The 18586-nt window shown below is 39.4% G+C and overlaps 1 protein-coding gene across 1 annotated transcript in view; it reads left to right on the top strand.

Annotated features, from left to right (window-relative positions):
- Nucleotides 1–18157, top strand: part of LOC101935447 (butyrophilin subfamily 1 member A1-like) — a 30801-nt gene extending 12644 nt beyond the window's left edge. Inside the window, exons 4-12 of the mRNA XM_065571842.1 lie at nucleotides 1953–1976; nucleotides 4852–4881; nucleotides 8155–8175; nucleotides 9020–9040; nucleotides 11035–11055; nucleotides 11891–11911; nucleotides 13869–13889; nucleotides 15661–15687; nucleotides 16111–18157. Coding sequence (XP_065427914.1) covers nucleotides 1953–1976; nucleotides 4852–4881; nucleotides 8155–8175; nucleotides 9020–9040; nucleotides 11035–11055; nucleotides 11891–11911; nucleotides 13869–13889; nucleotides 15661–15687; nucleotides 16111–16640 — 716 coding nt within the window. The 3' untranslated portion in view covers nucleotides 16641–18157. The remainder of the gene's footprint in view (nucleotides 1–1952; nucleotides 1977–4851; nucleotides 4882–8154; nucleotides 8176–9019; nucleotides 9041–11034; nucleotides 11056–11890; nucleotides 11912–13868; nucleotides 13890–15660; nucleotides 15688–16110) is intronic.
- The last annotated feature ends 429 nt before the right edge of the window (nucleotides 18158–18586 follow it).

Raw genomic sequence — 18586 nt, forward strand, 5'->3', positions numbered from 1 at the left:
GCCCTGTCACCCTGGCCAGTGTGTTCCCCTGAGGGGTGCAAGCAGGAATTTCTTCTTCTGTCCCCCACGTGTTTGGGAGCTGGTAGTGAGAAGCCTTTCCATTGCAATTCCTGGTCTATGGGGCTTGGTGGGCAAGAGAGGGGAGTCGAGTAGCAGAGCCAACATGGACTGACTCCTTCCTAGCATAGCACTGAGGTGAAAGGGCTGAAGGCATCAGCACATTCCATATGTGTATCATCAAAATGTGTAAAACCAGACACTCCTAGCAAAAGGTGAAAAGGCGATGGGCTGTTTTAGAAGGTGGGGACACATTCTTTATCTTTTCATCTGATGCCCTCCATCCTCTCCTTACAAGAGCTAGGACAAATGTTCTCAAACCTATCATATGCCAAACAGCTCTTTATCAAAGTATCCTCTTTTTAAAAATTCTATTAGTACCGGTAGTAATAGGCCTGGATTGTCTTTCCGGTCCCACTAGAATTTGCAACATTTCAAAACATTTTCCCATCCTGAAGCAGGATGAACAGTGGAAATCATTAAATGTTTCACAAACCAAAAGCCTCCTATCCCAACCCAGTTCAGTTTCAGTCAATTAACACATATTATTTTGAAATGTTTTGTTTAGATTTTAAAGTTTTTTCCCTTTTTAAAATTCGTTTTATACGTACATTTACCTAAATTTCTAAACAAAAAATCTTGTCATGTGAAAATTCAAATTCAAAACTTCTCATTACAAAAATGTTGAAATGGGATGTTTTTATGTACTCAGATCTTCTTTTATGAAAAGCTTTTTGATTCATTGTTTCAGTGAACAGAACACTATTTCTCAAACGGTTTCAGTTTTGAAGAATCAGCATTTTTCAATTAAAGATCATTTCTTTGAAAACATTCCCAATCAGCTCTAATTTCCAGTCTGACATTGTCTAATTTCAATTTCCATTGGATCATGTTATGCCTTTCCCTCCTAATGGCCTCTTCAATCTGGCAGAGGAAGGTATAACACCATCTAGGGTTACAAGCTGAAGCTAGACAAATTCAGACTAGAAATAAGAAGTACATTTTTAATGGTGAGGGTCTCTAAGAATTACTTTGGGGGAAGTTCTGTGGCCTATCTTGTCCCAGGGTTCAGGATATTGTAATCTAGGAATCTGCCGTGGTATACAAGTACCGTTGGCTTTGATTCTTGCATTTTACTATTTCTCTACTTAAAGTATTTTTTTTATAAACTACCAAACTTTGTCTTGGTTTTGGTTATTACATTATTTCTGTAAGCTACGAAGAAAAAATTGGAAGTACTCAGTTAAAAACATGGTTTTCTTTTTAAGGAAGACTCTTGAAAGAAAAATTGTTTTTTTTCCTCTCCTCCCTCCCCTGATATCTGCCAAAAATGAATTCTTTGGAGTCTGCAAATATTTGCCAAAATCATGTAGCATTTCACCAATATTTTCAGTTGGGGAGAAAATTTTCAAAAGATTTGAAATGTTTTGTTTTGAGTGTTTCAGTTGGGGATTTTTTTTTCAAAAGATTTGAAATGTTTTGTTTTGAGTGTTTTATTTCATAATATTTCATTTAAAAAAGTAAATCATTCAGGACACTACTGCAGTGGCCTGAATGATTTACTGCTATCGCTCATGCTGAAAGTCCTGGACTCAAATCTCATTCTTGGCCCATGTGGGAGTGTTGTTATGGTCTACTTTTTATTTATATTTTATTTTCATTCTAATTATGAGCACACACTCAGAGTAATAGAGACCTGGTCTTTTTAATTACCTGAAAAGTGCACTATACACATTCCTGTGGTAATATTCAATGTTATTTTTAAATACGCATTATTTCAAAATAAACCTTAAGGAAAATAGTTTTATTTAACACGTTAATAAAATATCCAGGTCATTGTAATTTGTTAATTAGTATTAATTATAATTATTTATTATTATTTTATTTGTTGGCAGGACCTGGAGATGATGGGCATCAGGGTAAGTGGAAGTGTCTTTTATATACAGGTTATAGTATATATTCATTTGCGAACACACAGGGCAGGACTCTGGTCTCCACAATGTATGTACCTCACTGACAGCACGTTCTGGGGTAGATCCTATTCAGCTAATCAGCAGAGTAAAAGGGTCATAGGAGATTCCCCTTTCTGCCCCCTTGCATACAGCATGCACCAGGGGCAGGCCAAAGCGCAGCTGCTCACGGCAAATGACTGTTGAATTAATAAACAAGAGTATTCACATTGCAAACTACAGCTGGCCAAAAATACCTGCATCCAAACATTTTTCAATTAAAAATGGCTTTTCAACAGAAGTGAAAAATTGTGAGAAAAGTTTTCACTTTGCCCAGATATTTTTGGATTTCTTGATGAAACATGCAAAGCCAAATTTAGTTTTCAAATGTTCTTAGGTTTATTTAGTTTTCTTCTACTTTTCTCTCCCCGCCCCCCTTTATTTTCCCTTTCTGAGGGAGACAAAGTGGGGTGAAACCAATTTTTTCCCTCTCTTTTCAATCTTTTTTTGTTTGAAAATTCCACTAATTTTTTTAAATGATTTTTTGTGTGTTTTTCAGAAATTTTCCCAGAAAAGAATTACAATTTTTTGACTAGCTCTGCTAGAAACCTGATTATAAGGAGAACAAGCAAACAAACAAAAAAAGTACTGCAACACTGGACTTCTTGTTCTTTTAGGATAAAGTGCACCCTATGAATAGTGTCTGGATAAAACCCTCCACCAGGGATCAGTGCTGACAAAAAGTAGATGGTGCTAGCCAGAAGTGCATCCTCAGGTCAGCCTCCATCAGCCTGGCTTCTGTAGAGCTCCATCCACAAACTAAAACTGCCCCCCTAAAGGATAATGCATTGGAGAGGTGATGGGCAGTTTTAGAAGGTGGGGACACATTCTTTATCTTTTCATTGGATGCCCTCCATCCTCTCTTTACAAGAGCTAGAACAAATGTTCTTAAACTTTATCATACGCCAAACAGCTCTTTATCAAAGTATCCTCTTTTTAAAGCTTCTATTAGTAGTAGAAGGCCTGGGTTGTCTTTCCGGTCCTACTAGAATTTGCAACATTTCAAAACATTTTCCCATCCTGAAGCAGGATGAACAGTTGAAATCATTAAATGTTTCACAAACCAAAAGCCTCCTATCCCAACCCAGTTCAGTTTCAGTCAATTAACACATTATTTTGAAATGTTTTGTTTCGATTTTAAAGTTTTTTCCCTTTTTTAAATTCGTTTTATACGTACATTTACCTAAATTTCTAAACAAAAAATCTTGTCATGTGAAAATTCAAATTCAAAACTTCTCATTACAAAAATGTTGAAATGAGATGTTTTTATGTACTCAAACCTTCTTTTATGAAAAGCTTTTTGATTCATTGTTTCAGTGAACAGAACACTATTTCTCAAACAGTTTCAGTTTTGAAGAATCAGCATTTTTCAACTAAAGATCATTTCTTTGAAAACATTCCCAATCAGCTCTAATTTCCAGTCTGACATTGTCTAATTTCAATTTCCATTGGATCATGTTATGCCTTTCTCTGCTAAAGGCCTCTTCAATCTAGCAGAGGAAGGTATAACACCATCTAGGGTTACAAGCTGAAGCTAGACACATTCAGCCTAGAAATAAGAAGTAAATTTTTAATGGTGAGGGTAATTAACCATTGGAAAAAATTACCAAGGGTCTCTTACAATATTTTTTTTTTATAAATTACCAAACTTTGTTTTGGTTTTGTTTATTACATTATTTCTGTAAGCTACGGAGACAAAATTGGAAGTACACAGTTAAACACATCGTTTTCTTTTTAAGGAAGACTCTAGAAAGAAAAAGGTTTTTTTTCCTTTTTTCCCACCTGCTGTTTGCCGAAAATCAGTTCTTTGGAGTCTGAAACTATTTGCCAAAATCATGTTTCATTTCACCAATATTTTCAGTTGGGAAGAAAATTTTCAATAAATTTGAAATGTTTTGTTTTGAGTGTTTCAGTTGGGAAATTTTTTTCAAAAGATTTGAAATGTTTTGTTTTGAGTATTTTATTTCAAAATATTTCACTTAAAAAGTTAAAATGTTTCATTTCAACTTTCTTATTTGAAATGCTATTTTATTTCCAAGTTTGGCCAATAAAAAAAAAATGGGAAAAGAACATCAAAAATGGCTGAATCAAAAAAGAAAAACTCAAGAAAAAAATCAGTTTGTGTCAACTGAAGCAGTTTGGTTGACTTGAATTGACATTTTTGAAGTTTTTTTGATTTGACAAAAAAAAAGTTATTGTTTTAAATTGAAACAGATTGTTTTCCTGGATTTTTTCCAATCTGAAAAATCCATTATTCACCCAGCTCTACTCATAAAGCTCTTTATGCAGCCCAGCCACCACTAGAGGGGGACAGAGTGCCCCACTAGGTAGGTGCGAGTTACATTGTCTCTCCATTTATCTACCACCATGGTCTTGTAGCACGTAGGGGTATGTGGGGGACTTTGTCCCACTTTCGTGGCTGATCCACTACTGCAGCATCCTGACTGATTTACTGCTATAGCTCATGCTGTAAGTCCTGGCCTCAAATCTCATTCTTGGCCCATGTGGGAGTGTTGTTATGGACTACTTTTTAGTTATGTTTTATTTTCTGTCTAATTATGAGCACACACTCCCAATAATAGAGACCTGGTCTTTTTAATTACCTGAAAAATGCCATTAACACATCCCTGTGGTAATATACAAGGTTATTTTTAAATACTAATTTTTTTCAAAATAAACCTCATAGAAAATAGTTTTATTTAACACATTAATAAAATATCCAGGTCATTGTAATTGTTAATTAGTATTAATTATAATTATGTATTATTATTTCATTTATTCCCAGAACCCAGAGTTGTTTCGTGGCCGAGTCAGGGTAAGTGCAAGTGTCTTTTATAAACAGCAATAGAGAGTCCTGTGGCACCTTTAAAACTAACAGAAGTATTGGAGCATAAGCTTTCGTGGGTGAATGCCCACTTCATCAGACGTGGTTATAGGATATTTTCATTTGCAAACACCCAGGGCAGGACTCTGGTCTCCACAGTGTATGTACCTCATTGGCAGCACATTCTGTTAGATCCTATTCAGCTAATCAGCAGAGTAAAAGGGTCATAGGAGATTCCCCTTTCTGCCCCCCTTACATACAGCGTGCAGCAGGGGCAGGCCAGAGTGCAGCTGCTCACGGCAAATGAATGTTGAATTAATAAACAAGAGTATTCACATGGGAAACTACAGATGGCCAAAAATACCTGCATCCAAACATTTTTCAACTAAAAATGGCTTTTCAACAGAAGTGAAAAATTGTGAGAAAAGTTTTCATTTTATCCATATATTTTTGGATTTCTTGATGAAACATGCAAAGCCAAATTCAGTTTTCAGATGTTTTTAGGTTTATTTAGTTTTCTTCCACCTTTCTCCTCCCCTGCCTTTCCCCCCCTTTCTGGGGGAGACAAAGTGGGTAGAAATAAAAATTTTTCATCTCTTTTCAATCTTTTTTTTGTTTGAAAATTCCACTAAAAATTCAAACAAAACAATGATTTATTTTTGTGTTTTTCAAAAAATTTTACAGAAAAGAATTACCGTTGTTTGACTAGCTCTGCTGGAAACCAACAGCAAACAAACAAACAAACAAAATACTGCAGCACTTGAATTCCTGTTCTTTTAGGATGAAGTGCACCCTCTGAATAGTGTCTGAATAAAACCTTCCAGAAGGGGTCAGTACTGACAAAAAGTAGATGGTGCTAGCCAGAAGTCCCTCCTCAGTGCAGCCTCCATCAGCCTGGCTTCTGTATAGCTCCATCCACAAACTAAAACTGCCCCCTAAAGGATAGTGCATTGGAGAGGTTATCCATGAAAATGGCTTAGCTTAGGGTGAATTTTCCAGTAGGAAAAAGGGTCTTTGAATGGCTATGCCTAGGAATATCAAGTAGCAATTGGTAGGGTGATAATACTGCTGTATACAGCATTGTTTAGACCATTACTGGGTACTGTGTCCAGTTCTGGTGTCCAAAGGAGAACAAGAGAACAACTTCAAAACATTTTGTGTCCCATCAGGTTTAAGTATGAAATCCGGCCAAGACAAATTTTATGGGAGACTGCTCTGCCACGTGTGAGAACGGGACTCACTCCCTCTTTCCCTTAGGCTGCATCATGCAAGGGGCGTGAAAGGGGCAGCATCTTTTCAGAAAGGAGTGTCCCATGTTCCTTCAATCTCTAAGCCCAGATGTGAAAGACACTAAAGCAGATGCTTTACCTTACTCACAAGCATAGTCCCATTGAAGAAGTCAAATAGATTACCCATGTGCTCTAAACTAAAGGGGTGCTTTAAATTCTTTGATGACCTGGGTCTGTAGCTGGTGAGAAATAGAGCTGATTGTTTTGGACTCAGTTTAGTTATGAGCAGCGTTTGAGCCGATCTCTGCCACATTCTGGATTTGGTTTCTGAAGGGAAACATAGATTTTATATTTTCCCTCATTGATATTTAGCATCAGGGAGAGTTGAAAAGACAAAGATGAAAGATCAGTGCTACAGCCCTATTCCTGCTCTCACTGGGTGAAAAATCTCCCCTGTGGAATGGGTTATTCTTCACTTAAATCCCAGCTAGCCTTTCAAAATAGGGCATAGGGTGTGTACCTTGTGCTGCAAAGGTCTAGTCCTTCTCTCTCTCGAGGGATGAATTTCACCCTAAATCTGTCATAACATGTCTGTGAATAGAGGAGGAATGAGCCCCTGACATTGTGACATTAATTATATGATTTGCAATTTGCCATTGACTTTAATAATAAAGGTAACAACACTCCCTCTGTGTGGGTGTCCTGCTGTCAAATGTAGACCATTACTCTTTCTGTATTTTCCCCCCTATATCGTTTAGTAATCTCCCCTCCACCCCCCTTTGAGGTCTGGGGAGTTAAAGACACACATTTCTGTCAGGCTTCGGGGTGTTAGAGCCCCTCCAAGCCCTGACACCCTGGCCAGGGTGTTCCACTGAGGGGCGCAGGCAGGAATTTCTTCTTCTCTCTGCCATGTTTTTGGGGGCTGGTAGTGAGAAGTTTTTCCATTACAATTCCTGGTCTATGGGGCTTGGTGGAGCAAGAGAGGGGAGACGAGTAGCAGAGCCAACATGGATTGGCACCTTCTTAGCATAGTACTGAAGTGAAAGAGCTGAAGGCATCAGCACATTCCTTATATGCATTATCAGAATGTGTAAAACCAGACACTCCTGCTTTTAAAAATATGAAAAAGTGATGGACTGTATTAGAAAGTGGGAACACATTCTTTACCTTTTCACCTGATGTCCTCTGTCTTCACCATACAAGAGCTTGGACAAATGTCCTCAAACTTTATCATATGCCAAACAGCTCTTTATCAAGGTATTATCTTTTTAAAAATTATATTAGTAATAGTAGGACTGGGTTGGTTTTCCTGTCCCGTTACAATTTTCAACATTTCAAAACATTTTCCCATCCTGAAGCAGGATGAAATGTTGAAATCTTGAAATCTTTCACAAACCAAAAATGGGATGTTATTAAAAACTCAAATCTTCTTTTATGAAAATCATTTTGATTAATTGTTTCCGTGAATAGAACACTATTTCTCAGACAATTTCAGTGTTAAACTATCAGTATTTTTCAACTAAAGATCATGTCTATGAAAGCATTTGCAATCAGCTCTAATTTCCCGTCTGACGTTGTCTAATTTCAACTTCTATCGGATCACATTATGCCTTTCTCTGCTAATGGGCTCTTCAGTCTAGCAGAGGAAAGTATAACACGATCTAGGGTTACAAGCTAAAGCTAGACACATTCCGACTGGAAATAAGAAGTAAAACTTTAATGGTGAGAGTAATTAACCATTGGAAAAATTTAGCAAGGGTCTCTAGGAACTACCTTGGGGAAGTTCTGTGCCCTGTCTTGTCCCAGGATTCAGGATATATAATCACAATGATTTCTTCTGGCACTGGACTCTGCAGTGGTATACAAGTACCACTGGCTTTGATTTTTGCATTTTACTATTTCTGTACTTACAAGATTTCATAAATTACCAAACTTTCTCTTGGTTTTGGTCATTACATTATTTCCATATGCTATGGAGACAAAACTAGAAGTACAGTGTTAAACACGTGGTTTTCTTTTTGTTTTTCTATTTCAGAAAGACTCCAGAGAGAAAACGGTAAAAACCCATTGACTTCTGTATCTTGGAGGATGTCTGGTTGTGTAATATTTGGGGATATATTTTGGGGGACAAGAACTGTGAATACAAGGCAGATTGATGATTGTCAGTGTGTTGATGAAAAGAGACTAGCAGATGGGAGTGATGGGTTGTGAGAGCAGTTTCCATGAGAAGACAAGGAGTCTGTAGAGTTTCCACGCTGAGAGGAGGTTTGGGATTTCCTCTTCATGGGGTGACGTTTATTCAGAGGACTGTCATGGCTGACAGATGAGACTGGTTGGATACTGAGAATGGGGATGGCAGGTGGGAATGTGTGAGAGTGGAATCTGTGGGGTGTTTCATATTGAAGGCTTTGGAAGTAGTTAAAATGTAATATTTGTGAATATTTTTTAACCCATTACACACACACACACACACACACACAAATGACTGCAAGAAAAGATGACTACTAAAGCAGTAGAAAGTAACTTTGAATTGGTTCTTCTTCAATACAGTTCTATTAAACTAACTTAACTAGTAAAACATCTCTAAAGACATGTGCAGGGCTCACTGTTTTTTCCCCCTAATAATCTTTTAATTAATCTGATGTCTTGTGTTTGGACTCCAGAGAGGAGCAGTGTGTAGCAGCTCTAAAACAGTGACAATATTCAGAATTTCCTTTATTGCTGTGACAGGATTTATTGAGGTTTTTTACAGTGGGAGGATGAGTCTGGTTTGGAAACTTGCAAAATAATTGCTGTGAGGTATCAGATTAGAGTCTTTTTGGGACAGGCGTAATATTTGCTAGCTAACCCAACTGAAATTCACAAAGTGTGTGCATTAAAAAAATATTTTTTCTTTGCAGATGAACTCCAAGCAGAACTGAGTAAGTGTGTGTTGTTTCTTTGAATGTAAAAGTTAATTCAGTTCCATGGTGGAAAAGTGATGAAAATAGAAATAAAGTTCTCACAGTTAGAAATAAGGGAACTGAAGGATCTTTGTTGTTGGTAGAATATTATTTTGATAAAATTTGTTAGGATGGACAGATGAATGCTACTACTCAATTCCTGTTCCCATTGGGTGAAAGTCTCTCCTATGCAAATGGGCTGTGTGTCACTTATATTCCACTCATTCCTTCAAAATAGGGCATAGGGGTGTACCTTGTGCTGTGGAGTCCTACACTTGCTTCCTGTTCAGGGATGAATTTCACCCCAAATAAGTCCTTACATGTCTGTGAATATACAGGGAGTTAGGCCCTGATAATGTGTCTCTCACTATGTGATTTGGAATTTGCCATTGATGTCAATAATGGCAGTAGGATAACACCCTCTGGGATAGTGGCTGTGAGTGGATGTCCCACACTCAAAATATGAAATATTCTATTACTCGTGCTGATTTTTTGGTATATCAATTGTGTCTTCACCACCACCACCCTTGTGCCCCGCTGAGGTCTAGGGAGGGCAAGACACACACTCCTGCAAAGCTTGAACAATGTCTCTCACACTAGCCAGGCCTGAGGGGTGTACCTCCATGTCTTTGGGAGGGAGGGAATCTCTGCACTTCCACTCCTGACCTAAGGGTCTTGGTGGAGCTAGACAATCATAGAAACATAGAATACCAGAGTTGGAAGGGACCTCAGGAGGTATCTAGTCCAACCCCCTGCTCAAAGCAGGACCAATCCCCAACTAAATCATCCAGCCAGGGCTTTGTCAAGCCTGTCCCTAAAAACCTCTTAGGAAAGAGATTCTATCACCTCCCTAGGTAACCCATTCCAGTGCTTCACCACCTTCCTAGTGAAATAATGAAAGGGGAGAGGAGTAGCAGAGCCAACATGGATTGGTGCCTTTAAATTTAATTTTAAATGTTTATATTAAAAAGAAAAAGTTTTAAATTTAAGTTTTAAAAAATCTGATTTAAATTAAAGAAGTCTGATTTTTGTAATAAAATCATTGATTTTAATCCACCCTGGGGCATTTGTTGTTGATTTAATTTCTGTTCCCATCTGTTTCTTTCTTATGGGAAGATATTTTTTTAAGAATCAAAGAAATTGTTCGAAATAGTTTTGTTTTAGAGTGGAGAAAACATTTAACATATACCTGACATTAAAAAAGAGAAAAAAACAAACCAACCAAAACCATGTATTTGTAAATCAAAAAAATAGCTTGTTTTTAGGATATCAAACTCCTCATACAGATTTTGAAATGTATTAAAAGCGCATTGACGTGGGTGGCGGGTGAACCCCACCTTTGGGATGTTTTTAAAAACTGAAACCTTCTTTTATGAAAAGCTTTTTGATTCATTGTTTCAGTGAACAGAACACTATTTCTCAAGCAGTTCAGTATTAAAGAAACAGCATTTTTCAACTAAAGACCGTTTCTTTGAAAACATTCCCAACCAGCTCTAATTTCCAGGCTGACATTGTCTAATTTCAACTTTAATTGGATAGTGTTATGCCTTTCTCTGCTAATGGGCTCTTCAGTCTAGCAGAGGAAGGTATAACATGATCTAGGGTTACAAACTGAAGCTGGACAAATTCAGACTGGAAATAAGAAGTACAATTTTAATGGTGAGGGTAATTAACCATTGGAAAAATTTAGCAAGGGTCTCTAGGAATTACTTTGGGGAAGTTCTGTGGCAAGTCTTGTCCCAGGATTCAGGATATATAATCACAATGGTTTCTTCTGGCACTAGAATGTAGGAATCTGAGGTGGTATACAAGTACCATTGGCTTTGATTCTTGCATTTTACTATTTCTGTACTTAAAATAAATTACCAAACTTTGGCTTGGTTTTGGTTATTAGATTATTTCTGTATGCTATGGAGACAAAATTGGAAGTACAGTGTTAAACACATGGTTTCATTTTTGTTTTTCTTTTTCAGGAAGAATCCAGGAAGAGAGAGGTTCATTTCCATTGACTTCTGTTGCTTGGTGGATGCCGGGTTGTGTAATATTTGGGGATATGTTTTGGGGAACCAGAACTGTGATACAAGAGAGATTGATGATTGTCAGTGTGTTGATGAAAAGAAACAAGGAGATGGGTGTGATGGGTTGTGAGAGCAGTTTCCATGAGAACACAAGGAGTCTGTAGAGTTTCCACGCTGAGAGGAAGTTTTGGATTTCCTCTCATTGGGTGGGGTTTATTCAGAGGCATGCCATGGCTGTCAGATGAGTCTGATTTGATGCGGATCATGGGGATAACAGTTGGGAGTGTGTGACAGTGGAATATGTGGGGTGTTTCATAGTGAAGGCTTCGGAAGTGGTTACACTGTAATATTTGTGAATATTTGTTAACCCATTACACACACACACACACACAAATGACTGCAAGAAAAGATGACTACTAAAGCAGTAGAAAGTAACTTTGAATTGGTTCTTCTTCAATACAGTTCTATTAAACTGTTAAACTAGTAAAACATATATCAAGAGATGTGCAGGGCTCACTGTTTTTTTCCCCTAATAATCTTTTAATTAATCTCATGTCCTGTGTTTGGACTCCAAAAAGCGGCAGTGTGTAGCATCTCTAAAGCAGTGACAATATTCAGAATTTCCTTTATTGCAGTGACAGGATTTATTGAGGTGTTTTACAGTAGGGGGATGAGACTGGTTTGGACACTTGCAACGTAATTGCTGTGAGGTATGAGATTAGAAGCTTTTTAGGAGAGGTGTAATATCTGCTAGCTAACCCAACTGAAATTCACCAGGTGTGTGCATTAAAAAAAATTTCTTTCTTTGCAGATAAACTCCAAGCAGAACTGAGTAAGTGTGTTTTGATTCTTTGAATGTAAAAGTTAATTCAGTTCCATGGAGGAAAAGTGATCATAGAATCATAGAATATCAAGGTTGGAAGGGACCTCAGGAGGTCATCTAGTCCAACCCCCTGCTCAAAGCAGGACCTAACCCCAACTAAATCATCCCAGTAAGGCTTTGTCAAGCCTGACCTTAAAAACCTCTAAGGAAGGAGATTCCACCACCTCCCTAGGTAACACAGTCCAGTGCTTCACCACCCTCCTAGTGAAAAAGTTTTTCCTAATATCCAATCTAAACCTCCAAGACTGCAACTTGAGACCTTTACTCCTTGTTCTGTCATCTGGTACCACTGAGAACAGTCTAGATGCATCCCCTTTGGAACCCCCTTTCAGGTAGTTGAAAGCAGCAATCAAATCCCCCCTCATTCTTCTCTTCTGCAGACTAACCAATCCCAGTTTCCTCAGCCTCTCCTCATAAGTCATGTGCGCCAGCCCCCTAATCATTTTTGTTGCCCTCCGCTGGACTCTTTCCAATTTTTCCACATCCTTCTTGTAGTGTGGGGCCCAAAACTGGACACAGTACTCCAGGTGAGGCCTCACCAATGTCAAATAGAGGGGAACGATCACGTCCCTCGATCTGCTGGCAATGCCCTTACTTATACAGCCCAAAATGCCATTAGCCTTCTTGGCAACAAGGGCACACTGTTGACTCATATCCAGCTTCTCGTCCACCGTACCCCCAGGTCCTTTTCTGCAGAACTGCTGCCTAGCCACTCGGGTCCCTAGTCTGTAACAGTGAATGGGATTCTTCCGTCCTAAGTGCAGGACTCTGCACTTGTCCTTGTTGAACCTCATTAGGTTTCTTTTGGCCCAATCCTCTAATTTGTCTAGGTCCCTCTGTATCCTATCCCTACCCTCCAGCGTATCTACCACTTCTCCCAGTTTAGTGTCATCTGCAAACTTGCTGAGAGTGCAGTCCATGCCATCCTCCAGATCATTAATGAAGATATTGAACAAAACCAGCCCCAGGACCGACCCTTGGGGCACTCCGCTTGAAACCGGCTGCCAACTAGACATGGAGCCATTGATCACTACCCGTTGAGCCTGACGACCTAGCCAGCTTTCTATCCACCTTATAGTCCATTCATCCAGCCCATACTTCTTTAACTTGCTGGCAAGAATACTGTGGGAGACCGTATCAAAAGCTTTGCTAAAGTCAAGGAATAACACATCCACTGCTTTCCCCTCATCCACAGAGCCAGTTATCTCACCATAGAAGGCAATTAGGTTAGTCAGGCATGACTTCCCTTGGTGAATCCATGCTGACTGTTCCTGATCACTTTCCTCTCCTCTAAGTGCTTCAGAATTGATTCCTTGAGGACCTGCTCCATGATTTTTCCAGGGACTGAAGTGAGGCTGACTGACCTGTAGTTCCCCGGATCCTTCTCCTTCCCTTTTTTAAAGATGGGCACTACATTAGCCTTTTTCCAGTCATCCAGGACCTCCCCCGATCCGCCAACTCCTTTAGCACCCTCGGATGCAGCACATCCGGCCACATGGACTTGTGCTCGTCCAGTTTTTCTGAATAGTCCCAAACCACTTCTTTCTCCACAGAGGGCTGGTCACCTTCTCCCCATACTGTGCTGCCCAGTGCAGCAGTCTGGGAGCTGACCTTGTTCATGAAGACAGAGGCGAAAAAATCATTGAGTACATTAGCTTTTTCCACATCCTCGGTCACTAGGTTGCCTCCCTCATTCAGTAAGGGGCCCACACTTTCCTTGACTTTCTTCTTGTTGCTAACATACCTGAAGAAACCCTTCTTGTTACTCTTAACATCTCTTGCTAGCTGCAACTCCAAGTGTGATTTCACTCCTGCATGCCTGAGCAATATTTTTATACTCCTCTCTGGTCATTTGTCCAATCTTCCACTTCTTGAGTGTTCATTAAAAATTATTTTTTCTTTGCAGATGAACTCCAAGCAGAACTGAGTAAGTGTGTGTTGATTCTTTGAATGTAAAAGTTAATTTAATTCCATGGTGGAAAAGTGATGAAAATAGAAATGAAGTTCTCACAGTTAGAAATAAGGGAACTGAAGGATATTGTTGTTGTTAGAATATTATTTTGATAAAATTTGCTAGGATGGACAGATGAAGGCTACAGATCAATTCCTGCTCCCATTGGGTAAAAGTCTCTCCTATGCAAATAGACTGTGTTTCATTTATATCCCACAAATTCCTGCAAAATAGGGCATAGGTGTGTACCTTCTACTGCAGAGTCCTAGGCCTTGCTTGCTGTCCAGGGATGAATTTCACCCCAAATACGTCCTTATATGTCTGTGAATATAGAGGGAGTTAGGCCCTGACAATGTGTCTCGAATTATGTGATTTGGAATTTGCCATTGATGTGAATAATGGCAGTATGATCATGTCCTGTGAGATAATGACTGTCTGTGGGTGTCCCACACTCAAAATATGAAATATTCTTTTACTCGAGCTGATTTTTTGATATATCAATTGTGTCTTCACCACCAACACCCTTCTGCCCCCCTGAGGTCTGGGGAGGGCAAGACACACTCCTGCAAAGCTTGAAGAGTGTGGGAGCCCCTCCAATGCCTCTGACACTGGCCACGCCTGAGACATTCACCTACATGTCTTTGGGGGCTGGTAGAGAAGGAATCTCTTTACTTCCACTCCTGACCTAAGGGCCTTGATGGAGCTAGAGAAGGGAGACAAGAAGCAGAGATCACATGGATTGGTGCCTTCCTTGCAGGCACAGTAATAAAAGGGCTGAGGACTTCAGGAGCACTGCTGCCTTTTTGGTACAGCGAGATGGGAACAGAGAAGCCTTCTTCATTTGCTGAGGAAAGAGGCTGTCTCTCAGTATGTGCAGCAGCTCTGATTGGCTGTAAACCAAAGGAGTTGGGCAGGTAGCCAATCAGAGTGGGGTTACCATATAGAAATATCTGAAAACCTGTGGATTATGGGGAAATCCCATACACCAGGCAAATTAGAGGTCATCTGAAATCCCACAGAGCTGGCAGGTCTGAGTTAATTTGACTTTGAAAGGTGTCGCCCAGTTGAAATATCAGTAAGTAGAGGTACAACATTATCACACAAACATCTGGTTACCTTGGTTATCTTCGTGCAATTATATTTTTCTATCTCATCCACTCTCCTCCCTCACCACCCTTAAACACCCTCCCCTCTAGGTTATTTGGAGGGAGCAGGGCTTTCTCTCATATTCCTCTCCTCCTATCTCTCTTGCTACTGTAGCCCATTTTCATCTCTCTCCTAGCAGGGAAGACAGCAGCTCCAGGCAGAAATAATGCAGCTAGCCACATTCCCAGCATCACCACACATATTTTATTGTTGTCTGCTGCCTCTGCTTGAGACTGAGGTATGAGTGAAGGATGCAACAGACCTGGTGACTCCATGAGAGCCACATATGGGGCCCAAAAGTGTAAAATAACCACAGTGTGCATGTACCATTAATGTGCTTTACTTTCTCTTTTCTGCACAAGTACATCAGTCTGTATTGTATCTGACAATCTCAGTTATCTTCAATGTAGTTGTAGCCATGTCGGTCCCAGGATATTAGCGAGACAAGGTGCGTGAAGTTGGTCCAATAAAAGATATTTCCTCACCCACTTTGATCATCAGTTATCCTCATCCTGTGATATTTTTGCTGCCAAAAGCAGGAAAATAGGCAATAGATTCCTCTTTTGAATTCAATGTCTGTTGTTTCTCACTTTCATTTCAGATTGGAGAAGGGCTTACAAGTATGCAGGTAACAGAATACACATCTATCCTGGTAATCAGAAATGGTCCTCATAATTAAAAAAAACCTAGAAACAGAACATATTGCTATCATGGAGCTAACAATTGGAGCTTTACTCCATTTCCTCTCAGGCCTTATTCATTCCGTCCTTTCTACCAGTGTAACTTATATCAGAATCTGGCACAATGCATTTAAGTAGCAATAAGATAAACATTTCAGAATCCCTCCCATTTCTCAGTACTGTTCAATCAAATATCACATCTCTAAAATATTTCAGTGTAGCCATATTGTCAGAATAGAACAAAACCCGATATCAATGGGAGTTTTGCCTGAGTAAGGACAGCAGGAATTGGCCCACAAGCCATATCTCCCAAGTTTCAGTTTATGCTTGCATGAGACAAAGTTTTCTTAAATCCAAATCTCTCTTTGCAGATGACATCACTCTTGATGCAGGCACAGCCCACCCCAACCTCTCCATTGCTGGGGATCATAAGAGTTTAAAACACGAAGCCCAACCTCAGAAAGTTCCACCAAATCCAGAGAGGTTCGATTCAACTGTCTGTGTGTTGGGCTCTGAAGGATTCTCCTCTGGAAAGCACTACTGGGAGGTGGATATCATGAGCAGCACTGACTGGGACCTGGGAGCGGCCAGAAAATCCATAGAGAGAAAAGGAAAACTTTCCCTGTCCCCTAAAGAGGGATTCTGGGCTCTGGGTCTGAATGGGAAAGATTATTGGGCAAAAACAGATCCATGGACCCGGGTCATGGTGCAGAAAAAGCCCAAGAAAATTGGAGTTTACCTTAGTTACCAAGACAAGCAGGTGACCTTTTTCAGTGTAACTGACATGTCTGTGTTGTTCACATTTAATGATTGTTCATTCTCAGGCGCTGTTTATCCATTCTTTAAAAATTCACACAAAGAAACAGCAATGAGAATTTGTTCTATAAGTGAAGATCAATGAGCTTAACATGGAACTGCCACTCACTCATCCCACTGTATCTATGAAATCAAATTTCCCATCAATGAATTCAAATTACACTTTGTCTCTATATTATCCATAGTGCCATCTCTAAAGCAGCACCATTATTCAATTTATGGCTATGAACCTATAACATCAAATTTCGCTCCAATAAAATTTGAACCGTAGTTTTTACTCTGTACTTTGTGAGCTGCCATCTTAATTACTTGCTTTCAACCACAAATGATCTCATTTGTCACTTCTGAAAAAATATTATTATTTGACTAGGCTGTTAAGGAAAATATATTAATGTTGCAGATCTTCAAGAGAAATGAAGCACCAAAATTAGGTTTTCAAGATTTCAATATTTTCAAGAGCTCAGCTGCCTTTTACCCAGCATGAAAAGCTGCTTAGAAAACCTGAGAATAACTGTCACAGTGGGAGCTGCTGGGTGGATATTACTGGGAAAAAAACCATCCTGTCTCACACAGTCATTTTTATCTCAGAGACACATCATCACCAAACTTATAACATAACAAATTAATGGCTTGTCACTGAGCTGTGTACCACACAGCGAGGAAAGGGAATATAAAATAACTCCCATCTCTGTACATAGCCACACAAGATTTACTGTCATAGTTACAAGGCAGATAAACCATTGACCTCTTTCTAGTCCCTCTGAGAGCACCCCACCCTGAGATCTCTTGACCTTACTTATCTCAGCGTGGAATCTCATGAGTCTTCAACTCTTACACGGGGGGTCTGACTATAGTAACCTGGTCATACCATCCACTTTCCACCTGTGGAAGTAGAGCAAGGCCTGACAGTGATTGGAAGGGGATGTCAATGCACACAGTCTCTTCTGTGAGCAAGAGTCAGGCTAGCTGTAACCCTAATAACGCGAGATTTGTAGAAGCGAGGATTGTGTGAGGCGAGTGGGAAAGAACTGTGTGAGAAGTTGTTGCGACCTTGTGTAGATAAATATGGAATATAGACTAGAGTCTAAATAAATGAGAAAAATAAGATATCAGGATGACCTATGTATAAACAAAATGCAGCTGTTGCTTATTATTGTATGTAACAAAAGGTATAAATGCTTGCTGTAATTGTTTACCTGTTGAGAGACCTGTTCAGCTCTCTCCCTCCAAGCAATTGCTAGAGATAATAAAGTATCTGATTTGCTGCACCCAAACAAAAAAGAGTGAGAACTCTGTTTTTCTCCGACACACCCATCAGTCCCATCTCAGATTGGGTACCTGCTTGATCCTCCTTTCAGGTAACTGTGACCAATATGACCAAAAGCCTTTTAAAATTCTATGTATTTTTATTTTGCAGTTGTGTAGTATATAGAATAATATCCCTTTAAAGCATCTATGAGCTCTCTGTTTGTGTTCACCTTAGTCTCTGAACTGGAAGATAACGGAAACCAGTCAGTGCAGCAATATGTATGGACCTAGGCCATGCAAGCTTGTGTATATTTAGAAAACTAATTTCTTTGGAATAAACTTGTTTCTTTGGAATATTTGGAGCCTGTGTTGTTTCTTCATATTGTTTTGGCTTTGTAAGGAGCAGATGACATAATAATTGGTAACCAGGAGGGAAGCCCAAGCCCAGAGTACAGTGGAACAGAGAATAGAGTCCTAAACTAAAAGGAAACCGCAGCCACTTGGACCGTGCGAAAACTGATCATTCCAGAAAAAAAAAGGTTTATAAAAGTCTGGCTGTTTGGGGAAAATTGAATTGTTTGATAGGTGGGACAGTCCTCTATTGAGCTGTGATGAGAGACCGGAACACATTATGATAGCTAATATTATCGGTGTTGAGCAAAAGGTGTTAATTTGACTGAGTGTAATGAGGACTAAAGCCTACAACATGCTGTGTAGTCTGACAGCTCCTGTTGAACCAGAGCATTTGCTGAGATTGTGGAAATTCTCCAAAATTGCCTCTCA

Source organism: Chrysemys picta, chromosome 17, assembly GCF_011386835.1.
Source record: "Chrysemys picta bellii isolate R12L10 chromosome 17, ASM1138683v2, whole genome shotgun sequence".
NCBI lineage: Eukaryota > Metazoa > Chordata > Testudines > Emydidae > Chrysemys > Chrysemys picta.